This window comes from Mesoplodon densirostris, chromosome 6 (assembly GCF_025265405.1).
Source record: "Mesoplodon densirostris isolate mMesDen1 chromosome 6, mMesDen1 primary haplotype, whole genome shotgun sequence".
NCBI classification, from domain to species: domain Eukaryota; kingdom Metazoa; phylum Chordata; class Mammalia; order Artiodactyla; family Ziphiidae; genus Mesoplodon; species Mesoplodon densirostris.
Window position 1 is genome coordinate 21,457,093 of NC_082666.1, and position 17,070 is coordinate 21,474,162.

Consider the following 17,070-nt stretch of genomic DNA (forward strand, 5'->3'; position numbering starts at 1 on the left):
GTTATTCCCATAAAAGCATGGTCATCTTATGGCTTCTTTTTATAGATTTTATTGGTACAAAGTGGTAAGAAATGAATTTGATTGATAAAACATGATTGACAGAATTATGGTAGACATGAACAATTGATAGACTTGTTCATTACATAAACAGTTATTGGACACCTCTTCCTCATGCCAAGAATCATGCTAGGCACTGGGGGTATAGAGATTAAAAGTCCTTTATCTTAAGGAGCTCAAGTCCAGAGAGGAAGAAACATGTAGCTAGTACCATGTGATAAGTAAATGGTAGAGGAGTATAGAGGAAGAAAACTTAATCCAAATTTGGGATGGTTAGGAATAGCTTCCTAGGGAAAATGATATCTAAATTGAAAAAAAAAGTTTAAAATCAAAGTCCGTATGTTTCATTATGGTTCACTCTTTGTGTTATACATTCTATGGGGTTTTTCTCTTTTTTTCTTCCAGTTTTATTAAGATATAATTGACATATAGCACTGTATAAGTTTAAGGTATACAGCGTAATGATTTGACTTACGTCCTGAAATGAGTATCACAATAAGTTTCGTGAATGTCCATCATTTTGTATAAATACAAAATAAAATAAAAAAAATTTTTGTGACGAGAATTTAGGATTTACTCTTAACTTTCATATATAACATACAGTGGTGTTAATTATATTTATCATGTTGTGCATTACATCCCTACATATTGTATGGATCTTGATGAATACATAATGACACATATCCACCCCAATAGTATCATACAGAATAGTTTCATTAACCTAGAATTCTCCTGTGCTCTACCTATCCATTCTCCCCTCCCTGCAAAACTCCAAAATAAACTGAGCTTTAAAAGATGAGTCGGAGTCAGTCAAGGAAAGGAGAAAAGAGTTTATGGTACTAGGACACTAAGATGAAAAAGCATAACTTAAGTATGTTAAATTCTGGATGGCTTGAAGGCAGGAGATAAGAGTGGGGAAGGGGTTAGAGATGAGGCTAGAGAGGCACAGAGTGCTCATGTCAGGAAGGGTTTGAATGCCATAGCAAACTGTACTTTATCTTGAAGACAATGGAGAACCTTTGAAGACTTTATGCAGGAGAATGAAGCAATCAGATGGTGGTGGTTGTAGTGATGTGAGCAGTTTGCTTGATGCATTAAAAAAATCTAATTGTAGAATGAATATATATATATATAAACCTCATAAAACAAATGTTTATTTTACTGAGTTAATATAAGGCAAAAAATAGACCTTTGCCAGGCACCCCAGAAACCCTCCACATGCCTTTTCCCAATCACAGCCTCCTCCTCTGTAAAAATAACTACTATTCCGACTTTATGATAACTTCCTCGATTTTGTAAATGTGCAAATGGATCCCCCTCCCATATTATATATTCTTTTAGTACCTCTATGTATTTACCTTTCCTACATCACTTACTCAGTATGTATGGTTATTTGATTAATATTTATTTTCTTCTCTAGACCATAAATTTCATGAGTAGGGAAAATGCTTATCTGTGTATCCCCAGTAACTTTGCTCAGTAAAATTAGTTGAATTAATGCATTTCTGTTAAGTGGAATTACTGAGTTAAGGAATATGCACATTTAAAATTTTGTTAGATATTGCCAAATTATGCACTAGAAAGATTGTACCTGTTTATATTCCTGATGTTGATACTCCTTTTCTCACATCCAGCCATACTGCCCTTTCACCCTCCCCTCCCCATGTCCCTGTATCGCTGAGTCCTTTTCTTCTACAGAGAATTCTGGGCACATTCCAGCTTTTGTTTTAGGTGCTTAGGATGTATCAGGAAGCAAAAAGACAAAGATCCTGGATGGCAGGAGGTAGACAATAAACATATTAATTATACAGGATGTTAGAGAGTGGACCAATAAAAGAGTAGATGGTGAAAAGCAATTGGGAATGCTAGAACTGAAATCGAATTATAATTTTAAATAAGGTGGTTAGTAAACAAGCTACAGTGAGATGACTTTTGAGTAAAGACTTGGAGGAAGTGAGGGAAGTAGCAAGTTGGCTGAAAAAGGGTAGCAAGAGGTCTGCTGGGGGTGCTGTAATACTGTTTATTGATCTGCGTGCTGGTTACTTGAGTGTGTTCACATATTCATTGAGCAGTACGCTTATCATTTGTGTACTTTTCTGCATTTTATACCTCAGTAGAGCTTTTATATTAAAAATGAATGGATGTTGAACATTTCAAAATGCCTTAATAGTACTTACCTAGTTATTCATGGGTATTTTCCTTTGACTTACAAACAGTGATGAATGCATTAATCAATTTCTATTAATAAATCATTTTGCCTTCCTTTAATTTACTTGATTATGGTAAAAGTACTTTTTTAAAGTATTCTTTTGATGTAATGCTATGTTTGATTTGCTTATATTTTATTTTGGATTTTTATATCTATGTTCACAAGGAAGTTTGGTCAATAGTTTCTTTTTGTTATTCCCCTATGTCAGGTTTGAAGTAGTTTTCTTAATTATAGGTTCTTTCCTGTTTTTCATGGAAAGAAATCTACTGTCTCGAAAAAGGAAGGGAATAATTTCTAATGTTTGACTTTATTGTCCTTTGTGAGCTACCTGGTAATTACTACAATTTAGTAATTGATAGGTGAGTCCTGTCACTGCTATTCTAGACAGATGGCTGTTCACTTCAAGTCTAGGGCTCAAATCTCCTGTCATTTCATTGTCCTAGAAAAATTGACCATCACTGGACTATTAATTGGTGATGTAATAGTTGTTTGGGGGTGTTTTGTTTGATACTTATGGACCTTATTTTTTTAATGTGACTATTTCTGATTTCTTACGTTTTCCACTAGAAACAGGATGAAATAGGCAGAAGAAGCCTGTGTTGCTGTAGCCTAGTCAACAGGGATAAGTGCAGAACCTTTGCCTTACTGGAAAGAGGATTCATTTTTAATTGGATCCTGGACCTGCTAGAATTGTCTCATTTCCCTGTATGATCGCAGTGAGCTGGTCTCCAAGCTCAGTAGGATAGCTCATCTGGCTGTCTCCTCCTTCCATCAGCGCAAGAGCACTATGCTTCTGTTTGAGAGACTGGCTTTTTTCATATAGCAAATCCTGTAGCTGTGTTTTTCAAAATGTAATTCAAGAATCATTTGGCATTAGTTGCTTATTGAAAAGGCAGATACAACAACAACAAATGTAGATGCCCAAGCCACTCCAGGCATTTTGAATTAGAATCTATGGGAGTATGGTCTAGGAATCTGCATTTTAAACAAAAGGCTCAAGTAATTCTTCTTAAAATTTAAAGACACTGCTTTCTAAGATTAAGAAGAACCTGCTTTTATTCAGTTGCTAACTCTTTCAAGTATAGGATTTCTGTGCCGAGCATTGGAAGGACCATAAGGGGAGTATAAGATTGGATCTTACACTCAGGGAACTTACAACCTAGGCTAGGGATGGGATGCATAGGACTAAGGCAAGCAATAAAATGAATCAAATTCTAAGGCAGGTGTTTTTAAAAAATCAACTTTGTTGAGATATAATGTACATGCAAAAGATTCACCCATTTGAAGTGTACATTTTGATTGGTTTTGATAGATGTATATACCAGTGAAACTACCACCATGATCAAAATACGGAACATTTCCATTATCTCTAAACATTTCCTTATGCTCTTTGCAGTTCATCCTTCTTCCAACCCCTGGCTTCAGGCAACCACTGATAGGCTTTCTATCACTATAGATTAAATTTGGTTTCCTAGAGTTTTATATAAAATAGAAACATATAACATGCAGTCCTTTGAGTCTAGCTTCCTTCACTCAGCAGAAGGATTTGAGATTCTTCCATTTTGTTGAGTGTATCAGTAATTTGTTTCTTTTTATTGAGTGGTGTTCTATTATATGGGTATACCACGTTTTGTTTATCCATTCACTTGTTGATAGGCATTTGGGTTTTTTTCCAGTTATTATAATTAATATGAACATTCACATGATCATGTGTTATCACTTCTCTTGGTTAAATACCTAGGAGTGGAACGGCTGGATCATATCGGTTGGTGTATGTTTAACTTTTAAGAAAGAGACAGATGGTTCTTATTTTGATTGTTAATAGAGACACTGTACTAGAGTCGTTGCGCATTGTTTAAGGAGAGTTGTTTAAGTGGAACTTAAGAATGAATTCCAATTATATAAGGGAGGATAGGGAATATTTATTGAGTAATTACCATTTGTCTAGAACATGGTAATTAAATGCTATATATGTGATTTTTCAATAATTATGCAAATCTGAGAGGTAAGTGGTATTACTCTTCACTCTTTATAGATGACGAAGAGAAGTGTAGAGAAGTTAACCAGCCTAAGGTTACACAGCTAGTAAGAGATGGCTTTGAATTTAGGTTTATTTGGTTCCAAAGCTCAAACCATTTCCATTACACCAAGAAGGAATAGAAGTGAAGGATATTCCAGCTTCAGAAGTTGGGGGACAGATAGGAGAAATTGTGCTTATTCATCTCTCCATCTCCTGAGTATGGCAAGCATAGGAACTATGACAATCTGTTTGTCATAACAAAAACTTTGTTTTGCGGGACTGGTTAACAGTGAGGTTTGATATTTATTTGATATCAGATTATAGAGGGGTTTGAAAGCCAGGGAGATAAATATACTCCTTTATAAAGAGTTGTAAGTTGTTAAAAGGGTAATGATATGATTAGAAGCTGGATTTAGGAAAATTCGTCTTGTTGCAGTCTGCTAAGTAGATTGAATGGGACAGAGATTAGAAGGTCTTAAGTCCAATCAAAAATCTGTAATAATTCAGACATGAGGTAGTAAGTTCTGTGATAAGGAGAGTAAAACCTATGAGGAAGGGACAGTAGGAAGGAGACTTAAATGGACTTAATTACTAAGCTTGTTGACAGATTGGACATGGGAGATAAAGTAGAGAGGAATTTTAGGAATAGTTTTTTTGTTTGTTTGTTTGTTTGTTTGTTTGTTTTTGCTGTATGCGTGCCTCTCACTGTTGTGGCCTCTCCCATTGCGGAGCACAGGCTCCAGACGCACAGGCTCAGCGGCCATGGCTCACGGGCCCAGCCACTCAGTGGCATGTGGGATCCTCCCAGACCGGGGCACGAACCCGCGTCCCCTGCATCGGCAGGCAGACCCCCAACCACTGCGCCACCAGGGAAGCCCAACTCTTCCTTTTTTTAAAAGTCAGATTTATTAATGTATAATTTACATATAGTAAAATTCTCCCTTTTAGTGTACAGTCCTATGAATTTTGTCAAACACATACAGTCATGTAACCATAACCACACTCAAGATATAGAGCATCTCCATCAACCCTAAAAATTCCCTTAAACCCTTTGTAGTCAACCTCTCCCATTCTTGGCCTGTGACAACCACTAATCTGTTTTCTGTCCCTAAGTTTTGCCTTTTCCAGAAAGTCATATAAGTGGAATTATATAGTATGTAACTTTGAGTCTGGCTTGTTTCACTCATCATAATGCATTTGGGACTCATCTACGTGTGTCACTAGTTTATTCCTTTTTATTCCTGAGTAGTACTCTACTGTATGGATGTACCATGGTTTGTTTACGTATTCATCAGTTGAAGGATACTTCTGTTTCCAATTTTTAGTGAATATGAATTAAGCAACTGTAAACATTTGTATATAGGATTTTGTATGAACATGTTTTTATTTCTCTTGGGTAAATATATAGGAAGGGGATAGCTGGATTGTATGGTGTATGTCTAACTTCATAAGAAATGCCCAGATTATTTTCCAAAGAGGCCTACCACTCTGCATTCTTGCCAGCCACATATGAGAGTTCTAGATGCTCCATAGCCTCACCAACACTATATTGTCAGTTCTTTTTTTTTTTTTTGTCTGTCTGCTTTTTAAATGTGGCTGTTCTATAGCTTCCCCCCTTCTCCTATATACAGTCTTTTTCTTATCCTATATTCTCTACCTCATTGTTTTTATTTAACTTTTATCTCTTCAGTTACAAATATTTGTTGAGATTCTGCTTTGTACCAGGCACTGTTTAGGCACTAAGGAACAAAGAAGAAAAATTCCTGTCCTCGTGGGAGCTTGTATTCTGAAAACATCCAAGTCTTTGCTCCACATCTCTTTACTCATATATCCAGCTGTCTACCAGACATAGTCATTTGAGATGTCTCATAGTTACCACAAAGCCGATAAATACATCTAACATTAAATTCATCATCACCTCTTTCAACCTTCCCCTCTTTTGTATTTCTTTTAATGAATGATGTCATATCCACCCAGTAGTTGAAGCTAAAAACCTGGGCAATATTATCTAGGCTTTATTTTCCTCACTTTCCACATTCATTTACTTATCAAACCCTACTGACTTTACCTCCAACGTATCTTATGAATGTGTCTACTTTTCTCTGCTCCCTCTGCTACTTCCCTAGTTCGGGCCATCATTAGGTCAGTGCAATAGCCTCTTACTAGCCTCCCTGACACGTCTTCAGTCTACCTACTGTACCAACCTGTGGCCACACTGTACCACCATTCTCTTTCTAAAATGACAAATCTGATCCTGTCTCTCCCCTGCTTAAAAGCTGTGATAGCTCTGTATTATCCTCCAGATAATTACAAACTCCTAACATTACTAAATTTCTAAACATACATATACTTAAGACTCACTTTGATTAGGTTCTTCCATAACCCTGCAGCTTCTCATTCAGATACGCTGGAACTATTTTCAGTTCACTGAATGGGCCTTTGAATGTGTAATTTCTTTTCCTGGAACATTTCCGCCCTCCTTTTCTTGGTTCTTATGCCTAGCAAAACCTAACTATCCACAGTAATTGTTCTACTGACTACTGATATGTTTTAGTGCTTTTTGGGGGTGAGGAAGGAAACTTGGCTTAATTAAACTGGTGTTATTTCTCTTACAGTGGTACCAGGCTGAAGTGAGAATAGGGAACTAGTTAGTCAGAGAGCATAACTGTTGTTATTTTCATGGTTTAGGGATGGACCCAGTAGATGGGATCAGATTATTCATTTGATTTATTCATACAAGAGATATTTATTGAACACCTACTATGTACAAGAAACTGCTATGCAGTGCTGTTGGGCGTTCAAGAATGAGGCTGTGTAATGCAAAGAGAGCATTCTCTGGGCCCAGAGTTTCAGTGAGATGCAGCATTGTCACTTGCCTGAAGCCATCTAGCTTGATAGGTGTACTTTGAAGTTCTATGTGATTATTTTTCAGTTTTCTTTTAAAAAGAAACAAGGTAATTACTCTCTCATGGTTGCTATGGCAACTGCACTATAGCCTAGGAGAATTTTTATCCTACACTCCATGGTTAGAAAGTTAAATAAATTATTAAAAATTTAAAAATTGCACACTAAACTAACATGAGAAGAAAGAGACATAGGTGGTAGGAAAAAGGTAAGTACATAGGAAGAAAACTCTCCCTGTGTAGTTAAACAGCCTGTGACTGATTTGTAATCCCATTTCCCCAGGATTGGGAGTTAACTCAGGTAGTGAAACCAGCCTGTGTTGGCATCATTCAGTGCTTCCAGAATTTTGTGTCTTATGGCAAACATTTAATTAAGGTAGCTGCACCCTCAGAACTCTGAGGACTTTTTAACCCAGACGTTGTTGATCCCTCAGCTGACATTACAACTGTTGGAGTGTGCTGATCTTCCTGCTACCTATTTGTTAGGAACCTATAAGGCAAGCAAAAATCTGGCAACATGACAAAACAACAAGAAATGCAAATTGCTTACTATTTTCTGGGGACCTGTGCTAAGTACTTTACATGGATTTTCTCTTGTAATCCTTACAGAAACCAGTGAGACTCATATTATTATCATTCTCAAATTATAGATGAGGAAACATCTATAATAACCTTTTCAAGATCTCATAGCTAGTACATGGCAGAGCCAGAAGAACTTAGCTTTGATGTCTGTATGCATATTCTTAACTATGAAGCCACATTATTCCTTGTTTCTTGGGATAAAGGCCCATTTTTAGTGATTTCCTTGTCACATTAGTTGCCTCAAATTCAGTTCGGCTGTGGGATAGGATTTAAATTTAATTAATATTGAATTTTTTAATCTTGAAAAATGAGTAGGAATTGTTTTCAGTTTTCTTCTGTCAAAGCTTCTGTGTTTTAATGGATTTTATTTAAAAATTTATAGGCAATTCAGAGAAAAAGTGGTTATCTCTGAGCGCCCAACAGGCTACAGTGTTTTTTTTGTTTGTTTTTTTTTTGCTGCATTGTGTCTTTGCTGCATGTGGGCTTTCTCTAGTTGCATTGAGCGGGGGCTATTCTTTGTTATGGTGTGCTGGCTTCTCATTGCGGTGGCTTCTCTTGTTGCAGAGCACAGGCTCTAGGTGCGCGAGCTTCAGTAGTTGTGGCACGTGGGCTCAGTAGTGTGGCTTGCGGGCTCTAGAGCACAAGCTCAGTAGTTGTGGCGCACGGGCTTAGTTGCTCCATGGCATGTGGGATCTTCCCGGACCAGGGCTTGAACCCGTATCCCCTGCATTGGCAGGCGGATTCTTAACCACTGCGCCACAGGGAAGTCCCCGCTACAGTGTTTTATTACATATTGGAAGACTAGAGATTAATACCATTCTTTGGCTTTTTTTATTTTTTTTTGCGGTACGCGGGCCTCTCACTGTTGTGGCCTTTCCCGTTGCGGAGCACAGGCTCCGGACGCGCAGGCTCAGCGGCCATGGCTCACGGGCCTAGCTGCTCCGCAGCATGTGGGATCTCCCTGGACCGGGGCACGAACCCGTGTCCCCTGCATCGGCAGGCGGACTCTCAACCACTGCACCACCAGGGAAGCCCTGGCTTTTTTTTTTTTTAATTTAATTTAATTTTTTGATTCTTTTTTTTTTTTTTTTTTTTTTTTTTTTTTTTTTGTGGTACGCGGGCCTCCCACTGCTGTGGCCTCTCCCGTTGCGGAGCACAGGCTCCGGACGCGCAGGCCCAGCAGCCATGGCTCACGGGCCCAGCCGCTCTGCGGCATGTGGGATCCTCCCAGACCGGAGCACGAACCCGTGTCCCCTGCATCGGCAGGCGGACTCTCAACCACTGCGCCACCAGGGAAGCCCTAATTTTTGGATTCTTTTAAATAATTAATTAATTAATTGATTTTTGGCTGCATTGGGTTTTCGTTGCTGTGCACGAGCTTTCTTTGGTTGCAGAGAGCAGGGGCTACTCTTCTTTGTGGTGCACAGGCTTCTCACTGCAGTGGCTTCTCTTGTTGCGGAGCACGGCCTCTAGGCGCGTGGGCTTCAGTAGTTGTGGCTCACAGGCTCTAGAGTGCAGGCTCAATAGTTGTGCGTGGGCTTAGTGGCTCCGTGGCATGTGGGATCTTACCAGACCAGGGCTCGAACGTGTCCCCTGCATTAGCAGGCGGATTCTTAACCACTGCGCCACCAGGGAAGCCCATTCTTTGGGCTTTTAACTTTCAATAGAGAGCAGCAAAATTGGACGTCATCACTCTTGGGTAAGGGAATCACTCACTTTCCCACTGTAACCAGGTCTGAGCTTCTCATAGATATACTGTAGTTGATTCAGGTTTGGTGAACATAGAGATAAGGAAAGGTTTCTTAGAAGCTGATTAAATTTTTCTCATTTTGAATATGGAATGGTATATTAGCTCCTCAGTGATGTTGTTCTAAGAGAGACCGCAGCCAGAAGGAGGTTTAAAAGAGTATGGAGGGCTTCCCTGGTGGCGCAGTGGTTGAGAGTCCGCCTGCCGATGCAGGGGACACGGGTTCGTGCCCCGATCCCGGAAGATCCCACATGCCGTGGAGCGGCTGGGCCCGCGAGCCATGGCCGCGGAGCCTGTGTGTCCGGAGCCTGTGCTCCGCAACGGGAGAGGCCACAGCAGTGAGAGGCCCGCGTACAGCAAAAAAAAAAAAAAAAAAAAAAAAAGAGTATGGAAGCAGTAGGGTTTTTTTTAAATTTATTTTTAAATTTTTTGGCTGTGCTGTGTGCCATGTGGGATCTTAGTTCCCCAAACGGGGATCGAATCCGTGCCCCGTGCATTGGAAGTGCAGAGTCTTAACCACTGGACTGCCAGGGAAGTCCCCGGAAGCAGTAGTTTTTTGTTATTCTCTATATAGTGAATTGCAGAGAGCAAGAGTACTTTGTAGGTTTGTGTTATGCTTGGTAGAAGGCATATGCCCTCTACATGTTATGAAAAATAAATGGAATACAAGTAGGGTAGGCTCAAGTAAGGTAAGGTATATAATAATTGGTGGGATGGAAAATGTTCTTTGAATTTGTCCTAAAATTGTCTCTATCACTCTTCTTCTTTGCTACTACTTGCGGTTTTCTTAGGTCACTGGACCTATTTGGGCTGGGGAGACCAACAGAGTACGTAAGAATTTGAATACCTTATCATTTTCTTGATCATACCCTTTAACATACTCCCTCTGACTATGAAGCTGGATATTCATGCATATAAGCATATATAATTCCATTCCCTCCTCTTCCCCTACTTGAATCTCAGGAGACAGTTACCTGCAGTGGAAAGTTATATCCTTTCAGGCTGGTTTCCTGAAGACTCTGTGTGTGTGTGTGTGTGTGCGTGTGTGTGTGTGTGTGCGTGTGTGCGTGTGTGTGTGAGAGAGAGAGGGGGGTGGGGAGAGAGAGAGAGAGAGAGAAATTTCATTTCAAACCAAAGTTTCAGTTATAATCCTGACAGGATCTCCTTATTTTTCTTCCCCAGAGCCAAGTAGTACCGTCAGCCACCTTTTGGAGGAAACGCTCTCCTTTGGCCTCTTAGCTAAGGAGTGCAGTGACTAGAAGGAGAAGGTTCGTCCTAGGAGAGGTTATTGGTTTTGTGAAGTGAACAAGAGGCTGAGGACGTGGTTTGACTTTCCTTGGAGCCGTCCAGCTAGGCTGAAGCCCAGCTTTGTTCAACTTTGAGCTTAGAGAGTGGGCATCTAGTTCTTTCCAACAAGATTCACAGCCCTAGGCTGACTACTGGCTGTGTTACCTGTCTGACAGGGGAGCTGGGTGGGCTGATTGAGTCCCAGTGATTAGGTATCCAGTAGATGCTAAGAGAGGCCACATTTGTCCTGTCACTAGAATTTCTCATGGGGTATGTACCTTCTATCATCTGAATCCTGGGTATTGGCACCAGGAAACTACTCAAAGGCAGCCTAAGAGAGCTCAGATAACTTAAGGTTTTCAAATAGAAAAAAGTAAGCCATGAAAAAAGAAAAAAAAGATTTGAATTCTCTTTCCTTCTCTGATAAAATTCTCCCTGTATTCTGGATTTAAAGATGGGGACTTAATCCAGGAGCACCACATACTAGAGAGCCTTGTTGTCCAGTATTTCATTCTGTTTTGTTTGAGTGCCTGCTTTCTGCCTGGGGCCCACGTTTGCCCCAGATTAAATTGCTTTCCCCATCCTACTCTTTCAGGTTTATTTTCTCTCATTCCCTTCCATGTCCTTTTATGTACCTTCTAAATGAGCTACAAAATGTTTTGCCAAAATATATATAGCCTTTCCACCATCAGGCCTTTACTCACGCCATTGCTTTTGTCCAGATTCTAGAAGATATTCCCCCACCCACCATCTTCACCTATTGAAAACCCTCCAGTCTTTCAGAGTCATATCTTCCATAATGATTTCCCTGTTCACCCTAAGAGGAAATGACCTAACCATCAACTCATACAGCATTTGGTTAGTACTATTCTCATGATAGATACATCCTTGTATTTGTATCCATATTTTCTCTCTCCTATTAGACTGACTCTATACGCTGAGTCTTCTGTGTTGTTTAGCCTTCACTGGTAGGCACTCAATAAATATTTGAATGAGTAAATTTTCCCAGCCTTTAATTTCAAGGGACTTTTCAAATTTTGCCCTCAAACTAGCTCACAAGTCTGCCTTAAGCTGAGTAACCAAACCTGTACTCAGTCTCTCTCAGTGAAGCCAGAAGTTTTCCGTTCTAGGTGAAATACTACTGTGGGGTAGAGTGTGGAGCCAGTAAGAGATTGTCGCTGCTACACTGAAAGTACAATTCTTTCATTCAAGGCTTTTCCTTAATTTGCCTCTTTAGTTTCTAGTCAGCTTTGGTGGTGCTAGGAGATTTACTTTATAAGGAAACTAGGGATGGTATAGGGGGAGAAAAGCTGGCTGTTGCCCTTGACCTACCCGTTTTCTGCTCCTGTCCTTTGTCTCACCTCACTTCCTTGTATTTCCTTTTTCCTGTCCCCTCCTACTTTTCATACTCTCTTTTCTTCTACTCCTGGCCTCTTCTTTCCACAGACACTTTGTTTCTTTTTTTAAAAATAAATTTATTTATTTTTGGCTGCGTTGAGTCTTCGTTGCTGCACGTGGGCTTTCTCTAGTTGCGGCAAGCGGGGGCTTCTTTGCTGCAGTGGCGCAGGCCCCTCATTGCGGTGGCTTCTCTTGTTGTGGAGCACGGGCTCTAGGTGTGCGGGCTTCAGCAGTTGTGGAACACAGGCTCAGTAGTTGTAGCTCACAGGCTCTAGAGCGCAGGCTCAGTAGTTGTGGTGCATGGGCTTAGTTGCTCCGCGGCATGTGAGATCTTCCTGGACCAGGGCTCAAACCCATGTCTGCTGCATTAGCAGGTGTATTCTCAACCACTGCACCACCAGGGAAGTCCTGACACTTTATTTCTTAGTATTTGCCCTTTATTCCTTCAGTGTGGAAATGTGTCAGCCTTTAGGAATGTTTTGGAATATTCCTCCCCTTAGCTTAACAGAATAAAGCAGAGCATTATTAAGGAGTAGTAGGTCAGATGCAGTGAGAAACTAAGGGTCTATCCAGGTAGTTTCTGGCTCTGGATCCTGGGCTCCTACCTCTGGCTGAGCTACCCTCTCCTGGACTCATAAGCAATAGGATTGTCTATCACTGCTGCTTCTTTGGAGACTAACTCTTGGTTCTCTGGATTATAAACTAATAGCATATTCTCCTACCAGAGTTTAAATAGACTTTTGGCTTTGTCTCTTTTCTTGCCTCTGCCCCCTCATCTGTATGCATGAATAATCCAGCGCTGACTTCTTCACACTTACTCCTTCCGTGAGTTCAGAAAGAATTAAGTCTGAATGGCATACTGGTTTTTATCCCTTGATCCTTTCTAGTCTTCAGAATGGCAAATGCATCAAGGTCTAAAATCAGTACCTCCAAAGTCTCTCTTTCCTAATGTGTGATCAGAGTGCTTTGTAATCAGAATGCTTTGCATCCCCTATGTTTGATTGGTATTGTTCCTGACCATTTGAAGCTTAGCCTCTTTCTCATACTGATTTTTTTCCCCTGGAGTTCTGATCATTCTCCTCTTCTTTTCTCATGTTCACATGTTGCCTTAAACTCAAGTGGGAAAAGCTTGTAAGATCTTCTTACCCCTACTCCCAGCTGTAACCCCAAGTGTTGTCTGGAACCCACATGTTGTGTGTTCCCTGTCTCTTTTAGTGGGATTATCTACCAAGTTGTCTGATGTAGAAGCCAAGGGGTCATTTCCCTATTACCTTCCGTTTGTCCCCGGGTTTTATTATTTCTGTCTGGATTTTTTTTCTCTGGTTCATTAACTCTTTTCTGTTTCCACTGTGTCAATATATGTTCTTATCTCTTACTTGTAAAAGCCTAATTTATGGTCATTAGGAGGCTACCACTGTCCACATTGCTACCAAGATTTTTTTTTAATTCCTAATATGAGGAGTCCATCATCTGCTAAAAGTATGTCCATTTTGAATGGTGAATGTTCCTTTTCCTTATTGTGAGTCTAATAGAAACTTGGCAAGAAAGAACATATGGGACCTTATTAATTATACACATATGGATATGGTGTCACAAATGGCTTCTATATAAAATAAACTACAACACACTATTAGGTTGAACTCCCTTTCCAAGCACAGTATTGCATATTTTTACTTTTGCTTGGAGCAGGATTTGTAACTGTGGTCATTTTAGCTAACATCAAGAAAAAACTGTAGCTAGTCAGGGGCTGGCCTGAAAAGCAGAAATAATTCTATGAAACTGTAGTCACTGCTGTTAGATAAACTAGGCTGCATTGTCAGTAAGACCCCATTGACAGTGCACGTGTTTTCCTCTTCTTCAGCCCAGGCTTGGGATGGGAATTCTGAGCCCAGGGTGTGGGTGCTTGACAGAAATTATTAGAAAAACCCAATGTTGCAGCAAGACAGTAAGTAAGACTGCTGCTGTTCTCAGCTGCATCTAGAACTTTTTTTTTTTTTTTTTTTGCTGTACGCGGCCTCTCACTGTTGTGGCCTCTCCCGTTGCGGAGCACAGGCTCCGGACGCACAGGCTCAACGGCCATGGCTCACGGGCCCAGCCACTTCGTGGCATGTGGGATCTTCCCGGACCGGGGCACGAACCCGTGTTCCCTGCATTGGCAGGCGGACTCTCAACCACTGCGCCACCAGGGAAGCCCTAGAACTTTTAACTTGACTTCTAAGTCTTGGCTTTGAACTTCCTGATTTCTTGGACCAGATTCCGATGGTGGACCTGCTTATTTGATTCAACCATGTGTTTTTAAAGTCTGAAAACACCATGCTAACTTTAAACAAAAATTTCTCTTTTCTAAGAGATGGAAAAACTGTTTCTCCCCCTTTTGCCCCATTTTGATAATAGTACAGGGCCAGAATCTATTTAAGACATTTAAAAGCAGATTTTTACTAGGGTTATGATAGCTTAGAGAAGCAGAATTCCAGAGAATTCTGTATTGGGAAAATGGAACTTGGAACTCCTCTAAGAATCAGCACTAAAATTAAACCAAGTGTCTTATCTCATTCGATAAGGAGAGAGACTTGTGGATATTGAGACAGTTTTTTGCATGACTTGAGGTCACTGGGCTCATGTGCAGCTCAGCTTGCTCTTGTTCTCAAGGTCCAGGCTTGTGGCTACCTAAGTTAGAAGCAGAAAAAAATTCTGAAGAACTAAGTAAAGCTGGGGTGCTTTGACTGACTGTGCTTATTCCACAGCTTTTGAAGATCCTGATAGTGCCGTTGATGACCGAGATAGTGACTATCGCAGTGAGGCCAGCAATAGCATACCACCTCTTTACCATACGACTTCCCAGCCCAATGCTTCTGTGCACCAATTCCCTGTGCCTGTGCGATTGCCACAGCAGCTGCTGCTTCAGGGCAGTTCCCGGGACTCTTGCAATGACTCTGTGCAAAGTTATGACCTCGATTATACAGAGCGGCGGGCCCTCAGGTGGGTATTGGGAACAAAGTACTTTCTCTTCCTAGTATGCAGGTCCCAGGATGCAACTGACATCAAGGATTTGGGTACCTTAATCTGAGGTGACAGAGGAAATATAGCAGTATGGTAGATCAACCTGCAGCCATTTTATGTAGATTCTGTCTTTTTTTTTTCCTCTTCCATATGTTCACATTTATGCATATCCATCAGTAAGAATTTTCTTTATGATCATCAGGTGAGGTCAGGCCCACTTGGGGTGGATGGCTGAAAAAAACCTCCTACCTCTCTGCCCAGCCCAGTGATTTTGACACACCTTTCACCAAGATTAAAAAAAGAAAATCACAGATGTTACATGCTTGGATAATTCTTCCTACCTAAATATTTCCCTGGGAACTTCAGAAGAAAACCAATATGATCTCACTATAGCAGATTTAGTACTTTTGCTGGAACTTAAAAAAAAAAACCTCTTAATTAATTTCTTAAATACATAAAACATTTACATGTAAAAATATATTAAGGTGTGCTACGTACTATACAGCAAAGAATTTCCCATCCACACCTGTTGTCCTCCTCTACTGCATCACCTTCCTGTCTCCTAGTTCTCTTACCACCCTTGTTTCTTATTACCCTTCCGTAGACCATCATCATATATTTATGAGTATAAAAGCAAATACATACATATGTGCTCCCTACTCTTCCCCCAACTTAAAAAAAAATCAGACTTAAAATTTAGAGAAACAGTACAATGAACACACATATTCATGTTGCCTAGATTTGCCAGTTGTATTAACATTCTGTTACATTTACTTTATCTCATTCTCTCTAATATATGTTTATATACACACACATTTTCTTTTTTTGGCTGCATCACATAGCTTGTGGGATCTTAGTTCCCCAACGAGGGCTTGAACCTGGGCCCTCGGCAGTGAAAGCACAGAGTCCTAACCACTGGACCTCCAGGGAAGTCCCACACATACATTTTTTTTTCTGAACCATTTGAAAGTAAGTTGCAGATACCATGTTTCTTTACCAGGAGGTACTTCAGCATGTAACTCCTAAGAAAGAGGACTTTCTTTTACATAACCTTAATATTATGATCACACTCTAGAAATTTGACAATACAATGATATTATTTAACATATAGACCATATTTAAATTTTTCCAGTTGTCCCAATAATGTTCTTTATATATATATTTTTTCCTTTTTGATGCAGGATCCAATTAAGGATTATGGTACAATTACATGTAATTTCCCTGTTTCTGTAGTCTCCTATAACCTAACAAAATTCCCATACTTTTTTTTTATTCTTTTCGTCTTTTGAGGCACTAACATTTTTTGAAGAGTCCCAACCAGTTTTGAGAATGCCTCTTAATTTGGTTTGATCTGATTGTTTTTTCATGTTTAGAATCAGGTTAAACATTTTTGGCAAAAACACTGCATAGATGTTTCCTTCACAGTGCCTCAGCAGTCACATTTTACCTTGTCTCATTATTGTTGACGTTTAGTTTGGTCTCTTGGTTAATCTGGTATACATACCAGATTTCTCCAGTGTAAAGTTACCTTTCTTTTTGTAATTAAGGATCTCTGGGATGATACCTGAGATTGTGTCAGTATTCTGTTTCTCCAACAACCTTTTATCCATTGATTTTAGCATCCATTGATGATCCTTGGCTGAATCAATATTTTACTGGTTGGAGGTTAGTTTTTTAAAAAACCATTCCAAGTTAGCTCATACTTTTGGTTGCTTAAATTGACCATACTATAGGATGATCTCATTTTTTTGCCCACCATACCAAACTGGTGAATAGTTATCCTGAACCTCAGATGGTCATATACCTGCTAGACAACATCCTGACTCAGTTTACTATCATCTTTGAGAGTATTTTCAGTAAAATTTTT

General features: G+C 40.0%; 1 protein-coding gene across 3 annotated transcripts in view; it reads left to right on the forward strand.

Moving 5' to 3' along the window:
• UNC13B (unc-13 homolog B) overlaps nt 1-17,070 on the forward strand; it is a 220,811-nt gene that overhangs the window by 96,622 nt on the left and 107,119 nt on the right. For 2 of the 3 annotated variants that reach the window (XM_060100767.1, XM_060100768.1), the window contains exon 8: nt 14,948-15,182. The exons of the other annotated variant lie outside the window; for it this stretch is intronic. In XM_060100767.1, coding sequence (XP_059956750.1) covers nt 14,948-15,182 — 235 coding nt within the window. The remainder of the gene's footprint in view (nt 1-14,947; nt 15,183-17,070) is intronic. 3 annotated transcript variants of the gene reach the window in all.